Source organism: Simochromis diagramma, unplaced genomic scaffold, assembly GCF_900408965.1.
Source record: "Simochromis diagramma unplaced genomic scaffold, fSimDia1.1 OVJJ01000038.1, whole genome shotgun sequence".
Classification (NCBI taxonomy): Eukaryota; Metazoa; Chordata; class Actinopteri; order Cichliformes; family Cichlidae; genus Simochromis; species Simochromis diagramma.
The window spans coordinates 425,827-450,546 of record NW_024387105.1 but is presented as its reverse complement, the minus strand read 5'-3'; the positions used below and the strand labels follow the sequence as shown (position 1 = coordinate 450,546).

At 46.3% G+C, this 24,720-nt stretch overlaps 2 protein-coding genes across 3 annotated transcripts; one reads left to right on the top strand and one right to left on the bottom strand.

The window, feature by feature from the left end:
• Positions 1-424: 424 nt before the first annotated feature.
• On the bottom strand, positions 425-2,581 carry LOC120743117 (putative uncharacterized protein BRD3OS). Its single transcript, XM_040046667.1, has 2 exons — positions 2,145-2,581; positions 425-1,260 (listed from the first exon to the last, which is right to left on the bottom strand). Exon 2 carries the CDS (start codon positions 1,188-1,190, stop codon positions 906-908), a length of 285 nt encoding a protein of 94 aa, XP_039902601.1. The 5' UTR covers positions 1,191-1,260; positions 2,145-2,581; the 3' UTR covers positions 425-905.
• A 7,481-nt stretch (positions 2,582-10,062) lies between these two features.
• Positions 10,063-15,172, top strand: LOC120743113 (inactive phospholipid phosphatase 7-like). 2 transcript variants are annotated; one of them, XM_040046662.1, is made up of 4 exons: positions 10,063-10,325; positions 10,787-10,896; positions 13,241-13,422; positions 13,507-15,172. In XM_040046662.1, the coding sequence occupies exons 1-4, from the start codon at positions 10,144-10,146 to the stop codon at positions 13,708-13,710; spliced, it is 678 nt and encodes a 225-aa protein (XP_039902596.1). In that variant the 5' UTR covers positions 10,063-10,143; the 3' UTR covers positions 13,711-15,172. The 2 variants fall into 2 exon arrangements, with proteins under 2 accessions (XP_039902596.1, XP_039902595.1); XM_040046661.1 differs by having other exon boundaries at positions 10,065-10,325; positions 10,787-11,112.
• Positions 15,173-24,720: the final 9,548 nt, after the last annotated feature.

The window sequence follows — 24,720 nt, the reverse complement described above, 5'->3', positions numbered from 1 at the left end:
CGCTGCTCCCTCGTGACACGCCGGAGTCGACATGCAGCTAATTCTAAACTAATAAACAGTCGCCACACACACAAGCCCCGCCCCACCCCCTATCCCACTCTTTAATCCTGGGGTGTCAAATATAAGGCTCGAGGGCCAGAACGGGAAAATGTGAAGGGAGGATCAAATTCTGGACTTTTTCATGAGTTTCATTTCCTACTGCTTCGAACCACACCAAAGTCCTTATGTGAAAGAAAAGGTTTTGTGAGTTACAGCAGATCATCATCACAGTCTGAACACATTTATCAGAATCTTTGAGTTACTGCAGTAACATTTCTTCATCGTGCTGGTGGAACTGTGCTTGGCCTTGTTTGTATATCAGTTTCACTGGCCTGACATTAGGGGGCGCTCTCAGACAGTCTTCACTGAGTAAGAATGACAGAGCTAAAACAAGAAAACATTTTATTCGTCGTTTCCATAAATCAGTAACATGTCTAAAGACTCGTTACCTTCAATTTCTCTCAGTGACAATGATTTTACCCAGAAAGCACCAGTGTGCTGTAACTGCGTGCTGATTGGTCACTTAAGGGTTTCAAACAGGACAGTGTCTTTTGGTGGCATGCTGGATGAAGGTGATGGTTTCAGTGTGGTGCTGCTGGCTTCATTCCCCAAATCAAAATGGAGGACACTAGGGTTAGATACTGACACGGGACGCCCCCTGTAGGGCAGGAAGTCCATTAAACTGGTCATCAGAGCTGACGCTGGAGCTCGCCAAACTGACAATTAATACTGTTCGTTTTTTTCCTGTCTGCAGTCAGTGGGTGAGAGAGGGGCGGGGGCGTGGATCTTAATGCTTCTCTCTGATTGGACAGTTCTCTAAATTAAAAACAAAATGTTTGTTAGTGACCAAACTGAACTGCTCTGCGTCACATGATGCTGCAGATCCGGGACCGCCCCTCGTCCGCACCCCTCCCGTCTCGGACCAGGACTGCCTGGTTGCCATAGTTACTGTACCAGGCTGATTGGCTGCGGCTCAGGTAGGTGGAGGGCGGTGCTGCTTCCAGCTGCTGCTGCTGCCAGATGAGCAGTGACGTGTCGCGATACCGCAGCCGCCCGAAGACCTCGGACAGCGCCTTCTCTGCCAGGGGGGGCCGGGCAGAACAGTGAGGAGCCTGTCCCTCTACGACAGCTGGATCAGACATGTCTGACATGGCGTCTGCGCTCCAAGGACCAGTGCGGGGTCAGACCAGTGCAAAGTCTGACCCCGTCATAACCTCACACCTGAAGAAGAGCACAGGTGAACCGTTAGAGTTCAGAGTTCTGACCCCGCCCTCAAATACTCATACAGGTGTGGACAGGTGTTAGACCTCATCACCAGCTTCCAGTTTGCATTCAGGAGACAGACACTAGCTCTGCTTTTAAGATTCAAACTTTCCTTTTTGCTAAAGCATATAGTTAGGGCTGGACCAGGTGACCCTGAATCCTCCCTTAGTTATGCTGCAATAGACGTAGGCTGTCGGGGATTCCCATGATGCACTGGGTGTTTCTTCTTCACTCTGTGTTATTAGACCTCTGTGCATTGAATCATACTTGTTATTGATCTCGGTCTCTCTTCCACAGCATGTCTTTATCCTGTCTTCCTTCTTTCACCCCAACCGGTCGCGGCAGATGGCCCCGCCCCTCTCTGAGCCTGATTCTAATAGGGGTTACTTCCTGTTAAAAGAGTTTTTCCTTCCCACTGTTGCCAAAGTGCTTGCTCATAGGGAGTTGTCAGATCTTTGGGGCTTTCTCAGTATTACTGTATGCTCTTTACCTTACAGTAGAAAGTACTTTGAGGTGACAGTTGCTGTGGTGCTAATAATATAAATGAAATTGGATTAAACTGACACTGTGAAGAACCTGGAACCTCGGAGGTCTTCACAGGTGACCCGTACCTCATACTCTGAAGAAAGGTGAACAGCTTGCTCTTTAATTTAAAACCAAATTCGGATTGGCTGGGAGTGCTGGGGTCATCGCTGATGGTGAATCAGACTCTATCAACATCCTCCTCTGTCACACCAACCCTCTGTATGTCCTCATTCACTACATCCACGAGTCTCTCTGCTCAATGTGAATAAAGTTATTTTGAACGGTAATTACGACTGTGGGAAATTCACCGGGTTTACCTCCATCAGCTTGGCCGCCCTCCTGCTGTCGTCCCCACCGGCTGCAGCGCCTCATCCCGGGCTGAGCTCCGCTGGCAGAGCGGCTAACAGCTCCTGCTCAGACTGCTGAAGCCGCAGCCTCCGGCTAATCCCGCTGCTAGTTCTTAGCCTCAGTTAGCTCATCAGGGATCAGGTCACAGCACGAGCTCCCCGCGACGATGACGTCAACGTCAATACACGCCGAAGCTGAAAACATCAGAAATAAGCTGTGACGTTTCACCGTGTTTCAGCCCTGCAGACGTTAGCATGGTTAGCCTTTAGCCGCAGAGCGTCTGGAGCTTCCGCTGAAACCAATAGCAACGGTGCGTCTGCAGTCTGGTCCGGGCAGCAACAAAGCGCGCGGTCACAGATGTTCCACTCCTGACGTTACCGACAGTGGCTGTGTCCCAATTCAGGGTCTGCACCAGTGGCGGCTGGCCCATAGGGGGCGCTCGGGCTCCGCCCCCCCAAATGTGGAGGAGTAAAAATATATATTTTTAAAAAATTCATCAATGATAGTTTTACTATGTGTGTGCCCATATACAGCCAGGCGTATTTTAACATTTTCACCAGCTGACTCATTAAAGTTCAACCAACAAACGGTGTTTTTCTTCTTCTGGGGCGCTCGTCAAAGCGCCCTTGATATGCAGCGAAATAGCCTATCATTAAATGGTTGCCAGGGGAAAATAATAAATATTTGACCTATCAGCGTCGCTGAATTAAATGGTTTGGGGGCGCTTAAAATTGCGCCCCTGCAGAAAACGCGCGAAGATTTGCTGTTCTAGAATTTTACCTCAGTCAGTAGCCTAAGTGAGCTATAAGGTCAGAGAGAGACGATGGCAGCGGTATTGTTAACGGTTGAGGCACAGCCTCCCCCAAATTCGGTTAGATCGCTTCTAACCTACCCTTTTGCCAGAAGGACAATGGCAGAAAAACTGCAAGTTAAAGAGTTGGGACCTGACAAGCCCGAAATTCAACTAACCCAGGCAACGAAGGAGAAGTCAAAAGCATACAACAGGACTTTTTGTCGGAGTTGGTTCCAGCGCAAGTCGTGGCTGACAGGCTGTGCATATTGATTTATATGATGCAGCCGGCTTTATATTGTTGCTTGATTACACCACACAACATTGGATTGATGTAGCCTAAGTAATGAGTAAGTGGACACATTCATTTTTGCTTAAAGGCTACTGGATGCTAATTTCTTTCGCTTTCTACCTGTAACTTATGTAGCTAGAGGAAAGCTTTCTGTTGTGTGTTGCCATCTAGTGGGCATGAGGTATCACTGTATGAGTTAATCACCTAGCAACAAATTAAAATTGTGTTGTTTGATGTACTCATTAAATGGGTCATTTTAGTCGATATCATAAAAATTGCCCCCCCTGAGATTTTTTTCAGGAGCCGCCACTGGTCTGCACGCTTGAGGTACGCATTGTAAGTGCGGTTACGTCACCGCCACGCAACGACGGCTGTCCCAATTTGAAGTGTACTTCAAACGCATACTCCAAATGCGCCGTCGATTTCCCCAAATATCAAGCGTGGTCCGGTGCACGCTTCGTGGTCCCATATATCCCACAATTCATAGCGCGGCGGTGGGTGTGGATAATTTTGCCGCAAAACACGGCAGAAGGGAGCGGCCGGAGAGGTTGTTTTTTTTTCTTTCCAAACTTTATTGAAATTATAAAGTGAACAGTCAGTCAGTCCAGTTCAGTTTGTACAGTAGACATACAAGGCAAATAAGAGTAACAATATACAGTACAATGAAATAAGAAGGATAAATAAATAAAGGATAAAAAAAGAAAAAAGGGGGGAATGTGACAGACTTCATAACAACTTTGTACTTGAAAGTTGTGACAGCTCATTCGTTAAACATTTCTGAATGAATTTCAATCAATGATAAACCTTTTTTATTGGAAGTTAATTTAAGAGAGTTTAAGTAATATTCAATTTCAATCAAAAACAAATTAAATAATGGGGTTGAGTCTTGAAATTTACATTTATGTATGTGGACTTTCCCTAATAAGATGGAGCGGCCGAAGAGTGAACTGTCAAAAGTACTGAATATGACGTCACTTATTTATGTGCAAATGTTTAATAATTAAAGTCAGTCATATATCCACAAACACAACAAGCTGAAAGTCAGTGATATATGTGTGTGTATATATATATATATATGTATATCTCAATCATAATAATCTGACAATACTATAATATTGGCCATATTATATTTACATTACCACAGTGAGATGATTTTAGTCTCATGAACAACATTAACTAATTGTTATTTACTAGCTAATCTTAAATGACTGTTCAGCACAGAAATGAAGCCCAACAATCATGTTTACAGTCCCGTGGTCTCAGCCTCAGACACTCAACTAATCAAAGTGATGTCATGACAAAAATGAATGACCAACAAAACATGTTTCTCCTTCATTTCTGTCAAACAAAGCTGTATGTAACGTGTCTCGCGGTTAGTATCATGGTTGCTAGGCAACCTGAACAGCGCGACGAAGCGTATACTGTCCCATTTCACAAGCCTCTCACTTCCGCACTTCTCATACTTATAGTACGCACCGTACGTAGTACGCGTAGTGCGCGTACTTCAAGCGTGCAGACACTGAATTGGGACACAGCCAGTATATGCGCAAACACGAGTCACCTTTCCTGTCAGCTGATTGGACACCTGTCCCCAGGTGCTCACAGTCCTTTAATTAGTCCCCGCTGCTCTGACACCTGCCGGGACAAAGATCTCACCTGAAACCAGCTCAGCTGTTCAACTTTTTCAGAAAGTTGGCCAAACGGAGGCTGCTATGGCAGCTGTTTTTGTCCCTGCTGCAAAGAGCCAATCCAACTACACAGAGCATCAGCTACCTAGGCCGCATCCTTCGGAGGACCCGGCCTTCGCGTTCTACGTGGCCCGGGTCCTCCGAAGACCGAGAAGGCTGGAAGTGAGCATCTGTGAAATGGGACAGTCTGCCCTTCAGATTTGCGTCACCGCTGTGTCGGTGGAGTTTAATAAACTCGGCCGTCTGCTCCTTGCTATCACCGAGTAAACTTAGAGGTCTGTAAGATGTACACAGATCTGCAGGTTTATCCTTTAAGATCATATATGGGCAAGGTTTAAGGTGGGTGGAAGTGTGCCCCTCTCAAGAGATTCTACATACATTTTTAATAAAGGACCCACCATGTGTTTGGCCTTTTTTTGTAAAACTCTGGCCCAAACCCATCAGGGCCTGGAGCTTTTCCACTCTGTAAGGATTTGATTGCATCTAAGATTTACTGCGCCCTAATGGGACTGCAAAGATCTAATTGACTTTCCTCTGATGGTATAGGGAGATTAACATTATCAAGAAACAATATCCTAGCATCTACAGCAGGGGTGTCAAACAGACGGCCCACGGGCCGGATTAAACCCATTTGCGGGCCTAATCCGGCCCGTGAGATGATTTTGTAAAGTATAAAAATGAGCAGCAATTTTTCAATAAAGAAACTGCTGTTCCAATTGTGTCCATTGGATGGCGCAATAGCAATTGTGAGCTACTTTGTTTTGCCCGCGAAATTTAAACCTGATGTGCTTTGGCACCCTCATTGCCCCAATATGTCTCTGTCAAAAAGAGAAAAGTGGCTGCAGAGTGCAGAGTGTTCCAAGAAAAATGGTCATCCTCCTGTTTATTCACGGAAGTGAAAGCTGTATGTTTGGTGTGTTCCCAGCGTGTTGCAGTGCTGAAAGAATATAACCTCCGTCGCCACTACGTGAGTCTTCATGCCGACAAATATGACAACTTTCAAGGACAGCGGAGAAGAGAGAAGGTGAATGAACTGTTGGCGGGTCTGAAGAAACTGCAGTCTGTGTTTACTCACAGCCGAGGCATCAGTGACGCTGCAGTGAAAGCTAGCTACCTCGTTGCTAACGACATTGCACTAGCTTCAAAACCATTTAGTGAAGGTGAATTTGTAAAAACATGTATGATGAAGGCATCGGAGATTGTGTGCCCCGAAAAGCGCTAGGCCTTTGCAAATATCAGCCTGACAGGAAACACAGTTGCCGACAGGATTTCTGATCTTTCAGCGGATTTGGACAAAAAATAGTCATTTATTGTGTTTTCAGCTGCAATTGATGAAGGCACATTACAGATGTTGCACAACTGGCAATTTTCATCCGCGGAGTTGATGACACATTGACCGTCACCGAGGAGTTCGTGGAGTTGGTACTGATGACAGATACAGCGGCCCAGCGGCCGCAGCTGATATTTTCACCGCACTCGTCGGCGCGCTGGACAGGGTCGGAGTGGACCGGTCCCGCGCTGTCAGCCTGGCTACAGATGGTGCGTTCTCAATGATCGGGAAGAAAGCAGGCGTTGTAAAAAAGGTTCAGAGCAATCTGCAAATGGAGGACGTGGTTTTTGGACTTTTCACTGTATTTTGCACCAGGAGGCTTTGTGTTGCAAGTCACTGAAAATGGATAACGCCATGAAGGTGGTCATCCAAACTGTTAATTTCATCCAGAAGCCTCAATCACTGTCAGTTTGACAGTCTTCTCAGAGAGAAAGACCACATCTATGGCCTGCCGTACCACACTGCGGTAAGATGGTTGAGCCGAGGTGCTGTGCTGAGGCGTTTCTTTGATTTACGAGAAGAAATTGAACAGTTTATGGAAGAAAAGGGCAAACCAGTGTTAGAATTTCATTCTGCAGAATGGATGCAGCACCTTGCATTTATGGTGGATGTTACAGAGCACCTGAATAACCTGAACAAACAGCTGCAAGGACGCAACAAAGTTGTCACGCAGTATTATGACAGCACACATTGTTTCAAGTTGAAGCTGTCATTGTGGGAGACGCAGCTCGCTGGTGGTGATGCAGCTCACTTCCCCTGTCTGAAAAATGTGTGCACGATCCAAAGTGTGGCGGATATGAAGCGGTTCAAAGATAAAATAACAGGACTGTTACTAGAGTTTGAGCAACAATTTCAGATTTTTGGTGAACTGGAGAAAGACTTCAAAGTGTTTTGCTCGCCGTTCACCGTGAATCCCTCTGATCTGCCCGTCAGCATCCAACTTGAAATAACAGACTTGCAGTGTGACTCGGATTTGAAGGGAAAATTTGCCGCAGCTGGCTTGAACACATTCTGTCAGAATCTCCTGCCAGGTTACCCCAACTTGACAGCCCTCGCTGCAAAACTGTTGTGCATGTTCGGAACCACGCATCTTTGTGAGCAAGTTTCTCTGTAATGAGAATAAATAAAACAAAACTGCGCTCAAGGCTCACGCACAGGCACTCGAATCACATCCTGAAGTTAGCTGCCGCTCAGGATGTGAAGCCTGATATTGATGAGCTGGTGAAAGCTAAAGATGCCAGGTATCAGGAGTCACATAAACGATGCAACCCCACTGAAAGTGCTGCATGAGACACCCTGATGTAGTTCTGTGAATCACTGAGGCACTGTGTGCTTGTTCTTTGTCCTCAGAATTTTCAAATAACTTGAGATGTTTTATGATTAATAGCTATGTTGTGCTTTTGGACACACTGTCCTCAGGCTCCAGCTTTATGTTTATATGTTTTTATGTTGATGTGAGACTGTTTCTAATTGATTATATTTGATTTATATATTTAACTTATTCTGTGGTTCTTGTACTTGTTTGGGGAACAGGATTTCATTATTTTTATCTACATTGCTGCCTGCGATGTGACACCCTGATGTAGTTCTGTGATCTGTGAAACAGTTTTGTGAATCACTGAGGCGCTGTGTGCTTGTTCTTTGTCCTCAGAATTTTCAAATAACTTGAGATGTTTTATGATTAATAGCTATGTTGTGCCTGTACTACTTTGAGCATACTGTCCACAGGCTCTAGCTTTATTTTTATGTTGATCGTATTAAAACAAAGAAAACAATCTGAAGTTGTTATGTATACAATGATTTTACCAGTCCGGCCCACTTGAGAATAGACTTTTCTCCATGTGGCCCCTGAACTAAAAAGAGTTTGACACCCCTGATCTACAGTATTTTGACACTCAGGGGAATATCCTGATAGAACTCTTTCATTATTTTGCTGATAAGTTTAGCCTCGTATTGTAAAACACCTTTCTTATCTTTTAGAGAGGGTATTGCATAAGAGCCCTTTTTCCCCTGTGCAAGTCGGGCAAGTAAGCGTCCAGGTTTGTTGCCCGATTCAAATAATCTATGCTTTGCATAGATTATTGCAGTTTCTGCTTTCTGAGTTAGTAGTCGGTCCAGGGCTGATCTGGCTGCATCCAGTTTTTTAAGCACAGAAACAGACGAGGATTTCTTAAACTCACTCTCTAAGTTAGTAATGTCGCGTTCAAGTACTAATTGTTTGGCTAAGGTGCTCTTCTTTTTCGCTGAGGTGAAAGAAATAATGGAGCCCCTGAGAAATGCCTTACCCGCCTCCCACAGAGTAGAAGCACTAACCCCCGGTAAGTCATTTGTAGAAAGAAAAAGTTCCCACTGATCTTCTAAATATTTGACAAATTCAGGGTCACTAAGGAGAGCTGGGCTTAGCCGCCAGTGTGTAAACAAGGGATCATGATAAGGTGGTAATAACTCCATTGAGACTGATGAGTGGTCTGAGAGAGCGCATGTGTTGATCAAACAACCCCGAGTTCTGTCAAGGACAGATCTAGAAACAAACATGTAATCAATTCTGGAAAAAGAAAACTGTAAAGTCTTTCACATGTGGATTACAAACTCTCCAGGCATCAAAAAGACCAAGATCTGAGCATAAGTCCATTGCAGCCTTTGCCATTTTTGAAGGTGGTTGAGATTTTGGTGGATTATAATCAGTTTCAGGACTCAGACCACAGTTAAAATCCCCACCAATTATTACGTGATTCAGACACACAGAGGAGGTTTTTGCCAGAAGGTTTGAATAAAACAATCTATCTAAACTATTTGGTGCATAAACACTTCCTAATAGAATCTGTTCCCCATATAAAAGCCCAGTAATCAGAATAAATCATCCGTATCCCTTACAATAGTATTTAGAGTGAACGGTAGATTTTTATGGATCAATATTGCAACGCCTCTACGTAATCAGTGCTTGACATGTGAAAACCAGCTGTGTGAAAACCAAGGAGGAACCCACCCGATGGATTAATAAAGTTTTATTTAATCTAATAACTTTAATCTCAGCCAAACTGATTGACTCAGGAACAAATAAAACACTGAAAAAAGCCCAACAATAACATTTTTAGGTTATCTAAGTGACTCATATATCACGTTTAACCTCAGTAGCGAAAGTCCACGGTGATCTGAAAATGATGTGCCAGAAGTTGTGACGTTCTCGGCGGCTTCAGTGACCCTCGAGCTCCCAGCTCGCTATGGAGCTGGTGGGTAACAGACGTCTCCGAAAACGTCGAAGCGCTTTTGCAAATATGCGATATCTTGATAAACCGAGCAGATATTTGATGTTTACACAGCTACTTTCTCGCCTGAAAATATGTTCAAAGTTTATTTTGTGACCCAGAAAGATTAGTAAGAGTGAAATTAAAACTTAGTAGCGGTCGCCATTGTTGGAAACTGGAATTGCCTGGGCTGCGCTATGAATTCTGGGATATGGTGGCAGTAAAGGACACACCCGACCCATCCTTCAAATCTGGGGAAAAGGAGGACGCATTTCTCGGCTGCATTCAGAGGAGTCTATGAATTGGGACAGCCTTCGTCGCGTCGCTGTGACGTAATCGGTCTACAAATGCGGCCTCAGGAGGATGCAGCCGACGTTTTGGGACAGCTACAGCCTCATGTCTATTTACTTTTGACCTTTGACCTGCCACCCCCATTATGATTCAAGTGTCCACATACCTTTGGTGAGACGCAGTAAAATAGACAGAGTGTCCCTTTAACACCCCCCCCCCACACACACACAATAACAGCTGAGAGCAGAAGAAGAAGGCCAGCAGGTCTATTAATAGCAGATCCCACAGAGTCAGACCCGGCCCAGCACGTCCTCCACCGCTGCACCACCACCATGCCCGGCAGCCAGGCCCAATTCCGGGCCAGAGACCGCAACAATGTCCTGAACCGGCCCGAGTTTCTGTCCCTGAACCAGCCATCCCGCCGGGAACAGGCGGTGGGGGAGGGACGGGGGGGCGGAGGTCCGAGGAGACCTGTGTTCAGACAGCAGAGTCAGCAGGACAGCACAGGGGGGAGGTAAGACAAACAAGCTCCACCCACAGACTCGGGACCTGGACAGAGACCAGAGTTTCATTTAGGTGCTCAAACTTTTTCTGTGACCTGATCCTGGATCATCTTCAGTTAAATTCAATAATGCAAAATCAGAATGTGACCTTTAAACGTAACGGTGCTTTAATAAAACCTTCTGAAACCCGACGCCTGAGAAGAGCCGAGTTATTTTTAAGGAGTTCAGAGCTCAGTCTGTGACCTCCTCCTCAGACTGTGGGAGCTCCTCTCCCTCAGCATTAACATGCAGAGAGGAAGCTGCCTGAGAATCAGATTTTAGGTGGTGATCTCAGTGTTCGCTGATGCTCCTTCACTGGGCCAGTCTGAGCACCCAACAAAAGCATGATGGGAAGTGTAGTTGTGTTCATGCAACAGTCTGTTTACCCACATAAAATGTGGGTTTTTCTAATGGAGTCTGGTCTTGTCCTCAGGGGGGCCAGAGAGTCCTCCGAGAGCGGTCCAACTGCTGACAGCGGCAGTGCGAAGGATGCCTCCCGCTGGCCGGAGCAGGACTGCATGCAGCTTAACCCGTCTTTCAAAGGTATCGCCATCAGCTCTCTGCTTGCCATTGACATCAGTCTCTCAAAGCGTCTAGGGGTCTGCGTGGGAGCCCGCGGCTCCGGGGCCCCGCTGCGCCCCATGATCACCTTGCTGGCCCTCACTGGCCACGCCCTCCCCTGGATCTGTGGCACCCTAATCTGCCTGTGGAGGAGCAGCACGCTGGCTGGACAGGAAGTGCTTGTCAACCTGTTGCTGGGTCAGACACCTATCTGTCTCTCTGCTGTCTCGTCTGTCTCTGTCTGCTGTCTCACCTGTCTCTCACCTGTCTGTCTCTCTGCTGTCTCACCTGTCTCTCACCTGTCTGTCTCTCTGCTGTCTCACCTGTCTCTCACCTGTCTGTCTCTCGCCTCTCTCACCTGTCTGTCTCTCGCCTCTCTCACCTGTCTCTCGCCTGCCTGTCTCTCTGCTGTCTCACCTGTCTCTCACCTGCCTGTCTCTCTGCTGTGTCACCTGTCTGTCTCTCTGCTGTCTCACCTGTCTCTCACCTGTCTGTCTCTCACCTCTCTCACCTGTCTCTCACCTGTCTGTCTCTCACCTGTCTCTCACCTGTCTGTCTCTCGCCTGTCTCACCTGTCTCTCACCTGTCTGTCTCTCTGCTGTCTCACCTGTCTCTCACCTGTCTGTCTCTTGCCTGTCTCACCTGTGTCTCACCTGACTGTCTCTCTGCTTTCTCACCTGTCTCTCACCTGTCTGTCTCTCGCCTGTCTCTCACCTGCCTGTCTCTCTGCTGTCTCACCTGTCTCTCACCTGCCTGTCTCTCTGCTGTCTCACCTGTCTCTCACCTCTCTCACCTGTCTCTCACCTGTCTGTCTCTCGCCTGTCTCACCTGTCTCTCACCTGTCTGTCTCTCACCTCTCTCACCTGTCTCTCACCTGTCTGTCTCTCTGCTGTCTCACCTGTCTCTCACCTGTCTGTCTCTCACCTCTCTCACCTGTCTCTCACCTGTCTGTCTCTCACCTCTCTCACCTGTCTGTCTCTCTGCTGTCTCACCTGTCTCTCACCTGCCTGTCTCTCTGCTGTGTCACCTGTCTGTCTCTCTGCTGTCTCACCTGTCTCTCACCTGTCTGTCTCTCACCTCTCTCACCTGTCTCTCACCTGCCTGTCTCTCTGCTGTGTCACCTGTCTGTCTCTCTGCTGTGTCACCTGTCTGTCTCTCTGCTGTCTCACCTGTCTCTCACCTGTCTGTCTCTCTGCTGTGTCACCTGTCTGTCTCTCTGCTGTCTCACCTGTCTCTCACTTGTCTGTCTCTCACCTCTCTCACCTGTCTCTCACCTGTCTGTCTCTCTGCTGTCTCACCTGTCTCTCACCTGTCTGTCTCTCACCTCTCTCACCTGTCTCTCACCTGTCTGTCTCTCGCCTGTCTCACCTGTCTCTCACCTGTCTGTCTCTCACCTCTCTCACCTGCCTGTCTCTCACCTGTCTGTCTCTCACCTCTCTCACCTGTCTCTCACCTGTCTGTCTCTCACCTCTCTCACCTGCCTGTCTCTCTGCTGTGTCACCTGTCTGTCTCTCTGCTGTCTCACCTGTCTCTCACCTGTCTGTCTCTCACCTCTCTCACCTGTCTCTCACCTGTCTGTCTCTCGCCTGTCTCACCTGTCTCTCACCTGTCTGTCTCTCACCTCTCTCACCTGCCCGTCTCTCTCTGACTGTCGTCTCTCTGCTGTGTCACCTGTGTCTCTCTGCTGTGTCACCTGTCTCTCACCTGTCTGTCTCTCACCTCTCTCACCTGCCCGTCTCTCTGCTGTGTCACCTGTCTGTCTCTCTGCTGTGTCACCTGTCTGTCTCTCGCCTGTCTCACCTGTCTCTCACCTGTCTGTCTCACCTGTCTCACCTGTCTCTCACCTCTCTCACCTGTCTCTCACCTGTCTGTCTCTCTGCTGTCTCACCTGTCTGTCTCTCACCTCTCTCACCTGTCTCTCACCTGCCTGTCTCTCTGCTGTCTCTCACCTGTCTGTCTCTCGCCTGTCTCACCTGTCTCTCACCTGCCTGTCTCTCTGCTGTCTCACCTGTCTCTCACCTGTCTGTCTCACCTGTCTCTCACCTGCCTGTCTCTCACCTCTCTCACCTGTCTCTCACCTGTCTGTCTCTCGCCTGTCTCACCTGTCTCTCACCTGCCTGTCTCTCTGCTGTCTCACCTGTCTCTCACCTGTCTGTCTCTCTCCTGTCTCACCTGTCTCTCACCTGTCTGTCTCTCACCTCTCTCACCTGTCTCTCACCTGTCTGTCTCTCGCCTGTCTCACCTGTCTCTCACCTGCCTGTCTCTCTGCTGTCTCACCTGTCTGTCTCTCTGCTGTCTCACCTGTCTCTCACCTGTCTATCTGCAGCGCTGATACTAGATGTGATGACGGTTGCTGGGATGCAGAAGTTGGTCAAACGTCGGGGACCGTGGGATTTCCCGCCAACCTTTTTTGACTACATTGCCATGGATATGTACTCGTTCCCAGCAGCCCATGCCAGTCGGGCCGTCATGGTGTCCAAGTTTCTGCTGAACCACCTGGTGCTGGCGGTGAGTAGCTTGCTGCTTCACAGATAACAAAGACTGGAACAGTTTACAAACCTGATCCAGGTGTGTCCGCCTCCTGTCCTCCAGGTGCCTCTGAGGATCCTACTCTGCCTGTGGGCCTTCCTGGTGGGCGTGTCTCGGGTGTTGCTGGGGAAACACCACCTGTCAGACGTAGGTTGCGGCTTTGCACTTGGCTTCCTGCACTTCAGCCTGGTGGAGTCGGTGTGGCTGGACTCGGCCACCTGCCAGACGCTCATCTCCATCGGCACGCTGGGCTGGACTCTGGTCTGACCTGGTCCAGACTGGTTCTGCTGCAGACTCGGGTCCAGCTTCGCTGGGTTTTTCTGCCCTCCATCAGCTCAGTGCTGCTGACAGGAGGCAGGGGCCATGTGGTCCCAACTGTGGAGGACCTGAGGAGGGCTCGTAGGAATGTTTGAGTCACAGGTACTGAAACAGGAAGTGTCTGCAGTCCCACGTCCTGTGGGCTTTTCTTTCTTGCCACCATCTCAGATTCTTCAGTAAAATTTTGTTGAAGTTTTTTTTCATGTCAGAAACCGAGTTTGGACTTTCATTCTGCTAATGTTGAATTTTATTTGAAGAACGTCCTCGGCTGTTTGAAGCTTCATAGTTTTTGCACTGTTCACTGAGAACAGAGTTCACAACAAAAGCTGAAGGTTGCTCCTCAGAGCTAAAGCTCGGGTGTTATACTGGCGCTACAGATTCTCTTTTCGGGGAAGTTTTCCCAAAACGATTGTGTTGACTGTCTCATCAAATCTCAGAAACTTTCGAACAGGTGCTGATTAAGTATCTGAAAGTGTGACGATGCCAGATTGTATCAGAAAGGCTGACTCGTGAAGTGCAAACAAACCTCTCAGGTTCAGACTCCTTCAAACTCTTTTCTTTTCCTGATGAGTCGGCATCAGCTCGATAAGCGTTTGTCAGCATGGTGAATACCTACAGAAGCATTCACAGAAATACGCCGCGACTGTAAGGCTGCCATCGTGTCCCACAACAAGCAGCTAATGAGGGCAATATTTATCAAAGACATGAACTTTGATCTTAACCCCTAACAGCATCCACGTCTCTGTTTGCACTGCTGTGGTTTAGCAGGTTTACAATTTGTTTTCAGAATCTCCACAAGAACAGGCCTGCCTGAGTCTTCCAGAAACGGTCCAATCAGAAGAACCTTAAAGGGGCGGAGCTAAATCAGCTTGTTTAGGACAAGGGATGAAGGGAGGGGCTGCACCATGCCTAGTGTGAACTGTGACTCATGCAAAGCTGCTTTATTAGACTTCAAGAATAGATTTAAAGAATGGAAGTGAGCCCAACATCGCCTCCTCAGACAAACTTTTTATTAAAACAAAAAATTGTCCAAGTTTTTCTTCTGTTCTAAACGCTGTTATCGGAGCGCCGTCTTTATGCAGATTATACCCTGATCTGTATTGCTCTGTTTCTCTGTGTAAAACATCCCAGATCTTAAACTTGAGCTTTCCCTTTTCCTTTTGTTAGTGTCTGTCAAACAGTATTTCAGCTAAAAACATTATATTTAACTCTTCAAAGCTCAAATACAGAGAGTTCATGATTCTAGATGAAAATGAAGAAATGAGAATTCACCATGTTTCATCTGAAGGTTTCTGTAGTTTTTCTGCCCCTACATTGGCTAGTTTGTCCTAAAGCTGAGATGATGAAACATGTCAAGTTTAAACTATGCATCTGTTCAGAGTTGCTAAATAAAACCTGTTTGTTGCCTAAACTGTGGTGGGAGTGGTTCATGTGCAGGTGTAGGTGAGGGTCATGACCCCCATCTGCACCTGCATCGCTTACAGAAACTTGTTTGAAGCCTTTGATCAGAGAAGGCCAGATGTTTTCAGCTCAGACTGACTGTGATCCTGTCAGTCTGAGCTGACACACATTGTGTTTTAGGACAGAAAGTAGTCCTGTTGTTGTTTTTGAGTAACACTGGTTTGTTAATGGAAAAAGCAAAAAAAAATATATAAACCTGTAAAACATTAAAACATGATTTTTTTTAATGATTCTATCAATAATAATAATAATAATAATCTTAAACAATAAAAGCCTTTAGGGAACAAAGTGACTTACTGTTGAACAACAGGAGGACTTTTATTATGAAAGGGAGGGGAGAGGAAGTGAAGATTGCTCCCCAGAAATGGAAAAAATCCATGATGAAGAGTCAAGGACAAACACAGCCTGGAGCTTTTCACCAAAATAATTGACAACCTGAAGCGATTTCAAAATAAAAGTCTCTTCATCTGCAGGTTTAAAGTGCTTCCAGTCCTTGGAAAGTTTAAGGCTTTTCTTGTGGATCAAAGAGTTACTGAATTGGACCTTTAACTGAACTGGTTTCCGGTCTGGACCTGGTTTAGTTGTATCTATGTGTCTTCCAGGTGAATTAAACCAGTCAGGGTCAGGCTGTGGACTGCGGCGAACACAGTTTGATGGTCTTGTGGTTTTCCAGTGCGGCGAACGTGATGATGTTTTCTGTCGTATGACAGGTGGTTAAGGTCACCACGTATCCACAGACACGGAAACAGAACCAAAAACCAGAAGACCAGCGACAAATCCACAGAGCTTCCTCCTAAACAGAGTTCTCATAGTGAAGACAGTCACAGAAAATTATAAGCCCCGCCCACATATGAAGCGCTTTGTGTAGCTAGCATCAGTGAAGCGGTGTGAAAGGGTGAAGGTCAAACCTGTGAGCTTCTTAATGATGTCTTTGGTCTGAAGGTCCAAGTCAGACACGATCCACTGAAACACACGGGTCAAAGGTCAGGGCCTGCATCCTGTGAGGGCTGAACAGAGCTGACGTCGAGCTTTTATTCTCACACTGACCGTCTCAATTTAGGGATGAACTCACGTCTGAAATCATCCGGTCTCAGCTGCGAAGCTGCTAATACAACAGACGGCGTGTCTCTCCTCGGCATGTGCAGACAGCGTCCAAAATGAGTCATCACGCCGTGGTGGACCAAACGCACACTGCAGGTCACATGACCTGTTCCTTGAAAACGGCACAGACAGTTACCGGGAAGAAGTTTTGGAATTCCCAAAATGGAATAATCCTCATCATTAAACCTTGCCACAGATTACAGGTGAGGGGTACATAGAGGTCAAAGGTCAGCTTTGCTTCCTGTGACAGACAAGTTGGCGAAGACGGAGTACTTCTGATTCTCATCTTCACACACTGAGACAGAGCGTACCTTTCCTTTGTGTAGTCCCAGAGCTTCAGCGTGCTGATGAGAACGGACAACGGCGCCATGCTATTGTCTGTTCACAGAAAACTTCACAAAATGCAAATTAAAACCCTTAATGTGAGTTCTAAAGTCATCCGTCTCCTGTACAGGTGCTCTGAGGGGAAAATTATCAAAACAGTCTCTGAGGCTTTAAACATGTTTATTTTAACGTGAGAGTGTGCGGGGGCTGACTCACTGCTGCCTCTGCTGGACGTTAGAGGAAGTGTTGAGAAAGATTTAAGTGATGCCCTTATTGAGAACAGGTGTGGCAGTAATCAGGCCAGAGAGATTGAACTCAGCTTTTCAAAGATGTGATACACCACAGTTAATTTATGTTATAATCAGGGGTGCACATGAGTGGTCCGCAGGTGCGCACGCGCTGTCAAAATAAAAGACACGCACCAGATAAGAAGTTGAAAAGCGTGTTTGCGTCCATATGATGTGAGGCTGGGAAAGAATGTCTCGGACTCCCGGACCATCAGCACCGGCTCCCCTCAGGGCTGTGTTCTTTCTCCTCTGCTCTTCTCCCTGTACACCAACTGCTGCACCTCCACCCACCAGTCTGTCAAGCTAATCAAGTTCGCAGATGACACCACCGTTATTGGGCTCATCTCGGACGGGGATGAGTCTGCCTACAGGAGGGAGGTTGAACGCCTGGTGTCCTGGTGCAGCCACAACAACCTGGTGCTGAATGCCCAGAAGACAGTGGAGATTATTGTGGACTTCAGGAAGCACACAGCCCCACTCCCCCCCATCATCCTGACTGACACCCCCATCACCTCTGTGGACTCATTCCGCTTCCTGGGTACCACCATCACCCAGGACCTGAAGTGGGAGCCCACCATCACCTCCGTCATCAAGAAAGCCCAGCAGAGGATGTACTTCCTGAGGCAGCTGAAGAAATTCAACCTGCCAACACGGACGATGATGCAGTTCTACACTGCAATCATCGAGTCCATCCTCACCTCCTCCATCACCGTGTGGTACGCTGGAGCCACTATCAGGGACAAACAGAGACTGCAGCGTGTTGTGCGCTCTGCTGAGAAGGTGATTGGCTGCAGACTCCCATCTTTGCAGGACCTGTACACCTCCAGGACATTGCGGCGTGCAGCTCGGATCTCAGCTGACCCTTCTCACCCTGGACACAGTCTGTTTGACCTGCTCCCCTCAGGCAGGAGGCTCCGGTCCATTCGCACCAGAACCTCTCGCCATAAGAACAGTTTCTTCCCCTCTGCTGTTGGACACATGAACAATAACCATATGACTGTCCCCGCCACTATCACATGACCCTACGCTGTGTCACTGCATCATTCCATGTTTGGCACTGATCACCACCTGCACTAATGTATATATCTTTCTACGTAGCACTCTTAATTCTTATTCCCATGTATATATCTCATGTATATCTCATGCACATATCTTTCTATGTAGCACTTTTAATTCTTATTCTTATTTTTATATCTTATGACACTATGTTTGCACTGAAGCACCGCAGCAATTTCCTAATGTTGTAAACCTGCTCAACATTTGGCAATAAACCCCTTTCTGATTCTGATTCTGATATAAAAGGCACTGTTTTTGTCCGCGAGAGTGGGATTTTCACAGCATATTCCGCACCACATCTCTGTGCGTTCATTGTTTGTTTGAAGCCAGCTCACCTCCTGCAACCACTTCTCCGAGAATGCGTGCTTCTTTTGCGGTTCGGACTCCTTCTGACATTTCTTTGGAGGTGGAGGAACACCAAAGTAATTGCTTAAAGGAGCTTCTTTGACATCTTTAAGAGTTCTAAACAAATGTCTGTCCTCCTCCAGAAAATCTTATGTACGCAAACTTCTTATCTGGTCTTTTTAAAGCTGTGGGAGTCCAGTGATCCACAGTGACAGCCATTATCCACATACGGTGAAAACATGGACCAGTGGTGAACCTTCCCAGGAGTGGCCCGCCAACCAAAATTACCCAAAGAGCAAAAAGAAGAAAAGACCCCAGAACAACATCCAGAGAACTGAAGTTAAGGTCAGAGTTCATGACTCCACCATAAGAAAGAGACTGGGCAAAATGGCCTGAATGGCAGGGTTCATGGAGAAAACCACTGCTGAGCTAAAGGATAAAGGCTCGTCTCAGTTTGCCAGAAAACATCTGGATGATCCCCAAGACCTTTGGGACAGATGTGTGTGTCCCATTACATCTGGCATGAAACTACCACAGCTTTTCAGAAAATGCACATCATACCAGCAGTAAAATATGGTGGTGGTAGTGTGATGGTCAGGGACTGGAGACTTTGGGCTACTCAAAGTCCTGACCTGACTCCGATTGACATGCTGTGGCATGACCTTAAATAAGCAGTTCATGCTCGAAACCCCTCCAGTGGGGCTGAATTACAACAATTCTCCAAAGATGAGTGGGCTGAAGTTCCTCCACAGCTGTAAAAGGCTCGTTGCTACTTATCTCAGACGCTTGATTGCAGGTGTTGGTGCAAAGGGTGCCCCAACCAGTTATTAGGTTTAGGGACAATCAAGTTTTCACACAGAGCCATGTAGGCTTGGGTTTGTTCCCTTTAATAATAAGCACTTTCATTTCCAAACTGCATTGTGTTTAGTTGTGTTATCTTTGTCTAACATTTACATTTTTTTGTCTGAAACATCTAAGGGTGACAAATATACAAAAACAATTCCCACCACTGTAGATGGATACCTAAGTACAAAGGGTCTCGGAAACTGCCATGGAAAGACTCACAGCCTTGGCCTTGAAGAGGTACACCAGAGAGATCGAAGGCAGGAGAATAAACAAGATGTTCTCCACTGAACCATCCAAGGTGTACTCACAGTGACAGGGGGACAATATAAAACCAGCCCCACCAAGGCTGGAGACGGAGCAATACTGGAACAGCATATGGAAGTACATCAGGAAGATGGCCATAACTGACTGTGTGTTTGCTGAAAATGTCAGGCAACAGAAACCCGAGAAAGAAGGGGAGCAAGAACCATCATGGAAGGACAGACCCCTGCATGGTATGTACCACCGGCAGATAGAGGAGGTGGCTGATATCCAGAAATCCTACCAGTGGCTGGACAAAGCTGGACTGAAAGACAGCACAGAGGCACTAATCATGGCAGCACAAGAACGAGCTCTGAGCACAAGATCCATAGAGGCTGGGGTCTATCACACCAGGCAAAACCCCAGGTGCAGGCTGTGTAAAGATGCCCCAGAGACAATCCAGCACATAACAGCAGGGTGCAAGATGCTAGCAGGCAAGGCATACATGGAACGCCATAACCAAGTGGCCGGCATAGTGTACAGGAACATCTGTGCCGAGTATAACCTGGAAGTCCCGAGGTCAAAATGGGAGATGCCCCCAAGGGTGGTGGAGAACGACTGAGCTAAGATCCTGTGGGACTTCCAGATACAGACGGACAAAATGGTGGTGGCTAACCAACCAGACATAGTGGTGGTAGACACCCAAACTACGCGAGTGGCTCCAGCTGATCCCAGGAACAACATCGGAGATCTCTGTCCAGCAGAGCGCAGTCCTGGGAACAGATAAGATACGGCGCAGGACCCTGAAGCTCCCAGGCCTCTGGTAGAGGACCCGAGCCTGAAGTCATGATATCGTGGTTTTAGCTGCATGTCAGCCAGTGGTGTTGGAGATCCTTGTAAAAACCAGAGGTGGGAAGTGAAATAAGGACTTAGGTATACTGATTTTTTTTTTTTGTTTGTCAAATGTCAAGTGGGACAACAGGAAGGTTTAAAATGATTTTTGTGGTGTAATCTGTTTGAGCATAACCTGTTTTATTGTGAAAGGGGGTTCTGAAACAGGAAGTAGACAATAAAGGTCGGAGTTTGAGTGCTCTACAAGGTGTCGCTTGAATCCTTGCCTAAAACCACGACATGGTGTCAGAAGCGGGATTGCAGTAAGAAGTGGGATAAGGAGGTTTGAAAGATTTCGACTTGCAAGCAACCTGCACCTTAGCTCAGAGGCTAACCAGGTAAACACACTCATCTACTGCATGGGGGATGAAGCAGATGATATCCTCCGAGGGCAAGCTTTATCGGACATACAAAGGCAGCAGTACTAAGCAGTAAGAGACACTTTGGATACGTACTTTGTTCCCAGGAAAAACATTATCTATGAGAGAGCCCACTTTAATCAAAGAACACAGCAAGCTAATGAGACTGTTGACTCGTTTGTCACCGCACTTTATGCTTTAGCTGAAAACTGCAGTTATGGTGCACTGCACGATGAGTTAATAAGAGATCGCCTCGTCGTGGGTCTGAGGGACATCAGCTTAGCGGAGAGACTTCAAATGGACAAAGATTTGACGTTGGAGAAAGCGGTTAACCAGGCCCAGCAGTCTGAAGTCATCAAAAAACAACAGACAGACATCAGAGGGGAAAATAAGATGGAAATAGATGCTGTGACAGCGAAGCACAGGGAACAAAAGCATTCAACATTCAAACCCCGAAGAGAACGTAAATGCACAACAAAGGACAATACACCAAATGGGAGATCATGCTACAGGTGTGGGAAAACCCCTGCGCATGGTAAAGGACAATGCCCAGCAAAAGATGCAACATGTCACTAATGTGGTAAAAGAGGACACTTCAGTAAAGTGTGTAAATCTGTTAAATCTGTGCATGTGATAGAAACAGAGAAAAGTGATGATACACCCGTGTTTCTTGGTTCTGTAGACGCAGGTTCAGATCCTTGGTATGCAGACCTTACTATCAGAAACCACAAAGTTAGATTTAAGATAGACACAGGAGCTGACGTCTCTGTTATCCCAGCCCAGATGTATTACTGCATAAACCAAAATGAGACAGAGTTATGTAAACCAGATAGACCATTGTTTGGTCCAGGTGGTACTCCACTTGATGTGTTGGGTATGAGCAGAGAAATAATTTGCAAAGGTGAACAGGGAATACAGGAAAATGTGTACATTATCAAAGATTTGCACATAGCACTGTTAAGCAGGCCAGCAAGTGTCAAGCTGAACCTTGTGTGTAGAGCTGACAGTATTGACATGAATGTGTTGAATGAGAACTACCCAAAGCTGTGTCAGGGATTAGGTTTAATGCAACAACCTTATACGATTAAGTTGAAGCCCAATGCTGTGCCTTTTTCCCTGGCCACACCAAGACGGGTCCCCATCCCTTTGTTAGGAAAGGTGAAACAGGAACTGGAAAGAATGGAGTCCATGGGAGTAATCAGCAGAGTTGAAGAACCAACAGAATGGTGTGCAGGTATGGTCCCAGTGCCAACAAAAAACGACTCTGTGCGTATTTGTGTTGACCTCACCCACCTCAATGAAGCAGCGTGCAGAGAAAAGTACATCCTGCCTTCGGTTGAACAGACACTTGGATCCCTGGCGGGAGCAAAAGTCTTCAGTAAGTTAGACGCAAACAGAGGCTTCTGGCAGGTTCCATTGTCACCAGAGTCAGCACACTACACAACGTTCATTACACCCTTTGGGTGCTTCCACTTTAACAGACTTCCCTTTGGAATAGCGTCAGCCCCAGAACATTTTCAGCGTAGAATGTCAGTGATCCTTAATGGGCTGGCAGGGTTGTCAAAAAACCACAAACACTGGACTTGTGAAAATAAACAAAACAAAAAAGAAAAACATGGGTTTAAAAGTAAAGGAAAAAAGGTTGAAGAGAAAGAAAAGTTTCTATGAAAGGTTCTAAGAAAAAAAAGAGTACAGTTTTCATATATGCAGTAAATGTTCTTGTAAGTTTGATGTTTTCAGCGAAAGGAGGATGTGGTGTAATCTGTTTGAGCATAACCTGTTTTATTGTGAAAGGGGGTTCTGAAACAGGAAGTAGACAATAAAGGTCGGAGTTTGAGTGCTCTACAAGGTGTCGCTTGAATCCTTGCCTAAAACCACGACAATTTTCTGACCACTTTTTGAACTTGTGGAATCAGATTAAGTAAACTTTTGTTGACATCGAAGTCGTAAGAAAGCATTGGGTTGATTTGTGGTTTATGATTTAGCACAAAATAAACACATATTTTTTAAAGAATCAAGTTGGAAGTGCGTTCTGACACAAACCACCTGTTGCCACCTACAGCCTTTTACTGGAGTACTTTTTGTTTTTGACACTTAAAAGGCCGTGACAGGCAGTAAAGTGTCTGTGTGCGGTTTGTCTCACAGTGCAGCAGAGCTTGGATTTGACAGGGAGAGAAAAGAAAGAGAGCTAAGTTCACTCAGACATGCAGGAAGACAGGAGAGGACAGGAAGAAGAGAGCTTAGTGTTAAAGGTGTGCTGAGCCACTACACAGTGTCCCCTCACCTGCTAATCCTCACTTTAACCTCCAACTGTTGTCATTGTTGTGACGTGGGCAGACCGTGGGGATATGGGGAATGAGGACCCAGGCGCGGTGCTCTGTGTATAAACAGTGCGTTTATTTACAGTGATGGAAAAACATGACAATAAATCCCGTGCTCTCCCGGCCTGATCAGCTGCAGGTGTGTCAAGGTCTTCAGGTGTGGCCAATCACCTGCCAGGGCCACACCCACACACACACACCTACATGCACATACGTCTACAAGCAGGGAGAAGGAGGGACAGCAATACAAAATACATACATTATAATATTAGTCCATAACTGCTCAGGGTCCCTGGGTCTGAGCGACCCTGGGACCCTGACAATTGTAGTTTTTAGGTGTGGAGGCAAAGTCGCCCGCTAACATGTGGAGAGAGAAAACAGGTGTTTTTAAAATTCTCTTTCACTACTTGTGTCCTACAGATTTAAACTAAGTACACTCATTAGAATGAGAAAGTTCTAAATAACTTTGAATACATTTTATATTGTCATGTGCTAATATTATTATGTCAATACAACAAAAGGTTCAGTTACCTTCGTACAAAAACTGTTCATAGAGCTACTTTATACTTTCTTACTTTGGTACATTTCACAGCTTTTGAGTAAAAAACTTGCTTCAGTACTTCAACTGGAGTATTTTAACCCACGTATCTGTACTTCTGTTTGAGTAAAGAAAGTCTGTACGTTTGCCACCTCTGGTTAAAACCGATGAGTTATGAAATTTAGGCTATGTCCACACGTCCACGGGTATTTTTGAAAACGCAGATTTTTCTATGCGTTTGCACCTTTCGTCCACACGTAAACGGCGTTTTCGGCCACTGAAAAGGGTGACCAGGGTGCCAGGGTGGATATTTTTGAAAACTCCGTTTTTGCATTTACGTGTGGATGAGAAAAACGGAGAAAAAGCAGCGGCAAAGGTGTGCGCCTTTTTTGACGTCACAGTGTGCGCTACGTTATTGTTTCGGTGAAATGGATTTCTACAATACTGTTACTGTTAATTGTACTCTGTGCAGTGTTTAAATGCTCACATACACACACACAGTTACCGTCCCTCCACACATACCACTCGGTTCTGCTTCTATGCCCCATCCTTGTTTACTATTTCCCACCGAGGCTTCTAGTCTTCTGATTGGCCAACATTTCTACACGGTTAGGACTATAGCGCCACCTGCTGCTTTGGCATGTTCCTAGCAGGGGCGGATCTAGAGAAATTTTCTTAGGGTGGCATGAGGGTGGCATTTTTTTTTCCAAACACATATGCAGGTGGTTACATGTGGCTATAATGATTCAAATGCAGTAAGTATGCACGTTTTTCATATAAATATAGTCTATAACTTAATTATTGTCTGTAGCCCACATAATTACACACTAGTTACATAAAACATGTGAGTTTTGATGCTATGTACTGTACAGCCTGTATGATAAATAAATATGTAGCCCAATAAGTATAAAATCCAGAAAGCTACACAACATGGGGCGCTTCATTTACAAACACAGGTCTAACTTGAGTTTCACTGTTTTTGTTAGAAAACAGTCACATTGTTACAGCTTAAATTACACAAAATGTCAGAAATCTGCACCGTCATGAACAAACATGTAAACCTAATTTTTCATGATTTGTTGGATGAACCCTCTGAGGTCTGAAATACAACCGGCCATTTGTGACTCCTTTTGAGTTTACGTTTGTGTTTCACCCTCAGATTGTTTCATTTTATTTTTCCCCCGTTGCCT